Raw genomic sequence first — 3,725 nt, forward strand, 5'->3', positions numbered from 1 at the left:
TTCCCGACGCGGACACCGGGCCCTGCCACCCACGCAGGACAGGAAAACGCCGGCCTCCATCCCACCGCTTCCTTCGCCACCTTTGACGCTTCCCTCCCACGGCCGCGGCGCCCTAGCGAGGCCTGGGGACGGCCCTGGGGTCACTCCCAGCCTCTGCTCGTGGGACTGGGGCTTGATGGAGCTCCAGGGGCTCCGGTTCGAGGGTCAATGCTCCCTCTTAAGCTTCTGTGTCTGGCGCGTAACTGGGATGGAGGAGAGGGGGATGTGGTGTGGAGGGGACTCAGCACTGGTGTGGCGTGACTCAGTGGGGTCCTTTCATGGCGAAGGGACAATTTGGGAGGGGACCCTCCTGGCTGGGCACTACCTTGGCTCTCCTCAGCCCTGCAGCCGTGGGCAGCAGCTGAAGCCCACGCAAGAAGAGCCCACGGCGATGGGGGGGACACACATGGGACCTGTGGGACAATGCTCCCGGGGACCTTAGGGGCTTACAGGGTTTTGTTAGCACTGAGTTTTAGGTTAAAAACGTGCCTAAAGGGAGCGGGGTAGGACTGAGGGGTTTTGGGGGAGGAGGGAAGGGACAGGTAAGGGGTGAGGGAGCAGAACAGAAAGCGTCTGTGGGAGGAATTGGGGGTGTTCAAAGCCTCCCCCCACCCCCAGCAAAGCAGGCAGGGCACACACCTGAAAACTAACCTACACCGCAATACGAAATAAAACTCAACAAGCACACCTGCACCAGGGCGAGGACGAGCGCCTCCGCAAGCAGCACCCCCTGCATTCGAAAGGAAGGGCGGGTGCGGGATTGGGAAGGGGCCGGAGGCCTGGGGCTGCCTGGGCCATGCAGGACAAACAGGCTGGGGCAGAGTGGACCTGCCCTTGAAGTCCACGGCCTAACCAAGGGGCACAGGTTAGCCCAAGCGATCCCAAAACCTGCGCTGGCGCCTCCCCGGTCTCTGCCCTCCGCAGCCTCCAAACCCAAAGAGCCCCCGACTGTGGGGCTCGAGCTCTCTGCAACCAAGCAAACCAAACAAAAGGCTGGTGATCCGGCACGGGCTCACCCAAAGCTTCCCTCGCCAGCAGGGCTTGCCGGCTCCAAAAACAAAAGCCGGTGGGACCCTCGAAGGCCCAACCTCCACGTGAACCATCCACGGCAATGACCTTCCCAGCTGGGCCACCCTCAGGGTGGGGGGGACCCTCGGCAGCACGGCCATTCTGGGGTGGGTGAAGCGGTGGCGTTTATTGTTCGTGGAGGGCTGGAAGGTGGTGGTGGCGCGGCGAGGGCCGCCGCTGAAGCCGATCTCCCACCGTTAACGGGCTGCGTGACTCGCTCCGGGGCCGTTGCTCGGCCCCCATCAGCCCTCCTGGGCCCACTTGAGGAAGGTGGGGATGTCCCGCACCGGCACGTTGCGGGTCAACGCTTTGACTCGCAGGTTCCGGTCGTCCGTCAGCAAAACCACTTCCCTGAGCAAACGGATGGGATCATCTGCAACGAGAGAGCGCGAGTGAACGTGAAGCTCAGACCCCCCAATGCCCTGCCCTTGCATCCCTCCCATGCCCCTCTGTCCTCCTGGGGTGCTGCGCTCCGGGCACAGCAGGGCCACCCAGCATCCCAGCTCCCCACACTTCATCTCCAAGGCCCCCCCGTGTTGGCCGGGGGTGATTTGTGCTCCCTGCTGCAGCCCCGGGCCCGGGCAGGGCTGGGGTCCCGTGGTGCGGTGCTGCCCACTGCCCGTGCCGGGCGGTGCCGTGCCGCAGGCAGGGAAGAGGAGGTCCCAGGCTGAGACCCAGGCCAGGAAGACGGCCCGCGACCCTGGCTCCTGCAGGAAGCTGGTGCTATTATTCTGGTGATCTCATTATAAGATCTAAAAACCAACCCTTATTATTATTATTATTATTTTTTTTTATTTTTTTGGAGTTGCCACTGACACCGAGGCGTTTCTGGCTGGGGCTCAGACAGCCAGCGAGAGAGAGAGAGAGAAAGCTGAAGCCTGAGAAATAACCGAAGGGATCTTGCCCCCAGATGGATGAGCTGCCCCGCACGCAACGCGCCGGGCTGGGATGTGGGAGCCACGCTTACGTGTGTGCGAAGCAGGGGAAGCATATGGGGTATGTGTAAGCAGCTGGGTCCTGTGACCAGAGCGCTGTTCCTATGAGCACAGGAAACACAGTGCCTGCGAGCCAGGACGGGAATGGAAAAAACAGAGTTTATGGGAGCCCAACATGGGCCCACATTGGCTGTGCGGGGAGCGGCAGGATGAGGGGAAGGGGAAGGTGGCCAGGAACGCGGCTGCAGCTGAGGTGCTGGGGCTGAGGGTGGTGGGGCGAGTGCCCCTGTTGCCCCATGTCAGGAGGAAGGGGAGCAGGGGCTCGGCGAGAGGGCAGGCCCAGAGCTGAAGGCTGCCGAAAAGCGGGAGCGGGAGGTTTTGTGCGGACACTTTAAGAAATGTGTAACAATAAACATCCTCTGCTCCGCGCTGGTGACGCGCCTCCTTGTTACAAACCAGAGGCTGTCAGCTTGTCAGGCCCCATTCCCCATAATCCGCATGATTTCAAAATTCAGCATCATTTGCACATAAACATTTGGTGACGGTTTCTCTGTGAATCTGACAAGTTAAGCTGCTAAGAATTCGCACTGACAAATGCGGGTTGATTTCTTGGGCAGCTGCTGATGCGATTCCCATCCCCGCTGCCCTGGCGACGGCCCGGGGGCTGTCTGCTCCCAGCACACGTGGCTGGTGCCAGCTGGGCATCGAGAGGGGAAAAGGACCCTTGCCAGGAGGCACAGGGGCTTGGAGGCTCATCCTGGTCCTTCGTCACTGCTGCTGCCACCACAAAATTGCCCCGTGGGTGTTCAGGGTGGGCTCCTCACAGGCTGGGGTGTCCCCAGCGCATTTGGCAACGTGGTGAGAGGGCCATGGCCTGGGGGTGAGCAGAGGAGGGAGGTGGCACCTTGGTGTTGAAAGAGGCAAAATGTGGGAGGGGTCGGCTCCAAGGGCTGTGAAAGAGAAAGGAGAAGGGGCTGTGGGATGCAGCAGAGGAAGGATGAGGAGGATGTGAGGATGTTGTACCTTTGTTGGAGGGCATGAAGTCCTTGGCCTTGTCATTGCAGTAGTGGAGGCAGCAGGACAGAATCAGGTCATCGTTGTTGCCCTGCAAGAAAAGGGCAGCGTTAACCTTGACAGCGGAAAAAAAACCTGCAACCCCCATCACCCTGCTTCTGCCCTGCCCTTCAGCTCAGCAGAAAGTGGGGCTGCTCTGAGATGAAACACGTGCAGACTGCAGGAGCCTGCTCAGCCACCTGCGAAGGTGGGGACAGAGCTACTGCTCCCCCAGGGTCCCTGGTTTCCCCCAGAAAAGGCAATGGTGACGAGCCTCCACCCTTGGCATCACCGCCTCTGCATCCCGCAGCCCTCACCTGCTGGCCTGTGGTGTCTTCGCTGCGGAAGGAGATGGACTCCAGCTCGTTGCCTCGGCTGGTCAGAGCCCTCAGGCAGTTGTCCCGGCTCTCGAATCGCTCCTCCAGGAACTCGATGGACTTCCTGGCTCTCTCCTGCACTTGGCGGGCATAGCCTGCGGCCCGGTGCTCCATCTCCGGGCCCTTGGCCAGGCCGTCCAGCTCGTTTATCACTTCAAACAGGAAAAGGAGGTACAGTTACTATGGGACAAGGTGCTCCCGTGACCTGCTGCTGGAGCACGCAAGTTGCCAAGGCCTTGGGGCCGGGGCACTG

The 3,725-nt window shown here is 61.2% G+C and overlaps 1 protein-coding gene across 1 annotated transcript in view; it reads right to left on the minus strand.

The window, feature by feature from the left end:
- Nucleotides 1–1,107: 1,107 nt before the first annotated feature.
- LOC104548455 (telomerase-binding protein EST1A-like) overlaps nt 1,108–3,725 on the minus strand; it is a gene marked incomplete at its 5' end in the record, with an annotated part of 5,948 nt that continues 3,330 nt past the window's right edge. Inside the window, 3 exons of the mRNA XM_010194473.1 lie at nt 1,108–1,480; nt 3,066–3,147; nt 3,413–3,624. Coding sequence (XP_010192775.1) covers nt 1,350–1,480; nt 3,066–3,147; nt 3,413–3,624 — 425 coding nt within the window. The remainder of the gene's footprint in view (nt 1,481–3,065; nt 3,148–3,412; nt 3,625–3,725) is intronic.

The sequence above is a fragment of the Mesitornis unicolor genome, unplaced genomic scaffold (assembly GCF_000695765.1).
Source record: "Mesitornis unicolor isolate BGI_N332 unplaced genomic scaffold, ASM69576v1 scaffold30551, whole genome shotgun sequence".
Taxonomy (NCBI): Eukaryota; Metazoa; Chordata; class Aves; order Mesitornithiformes; family Mesitornithidae; genus Mesitornis; species Mesitornis unicolor.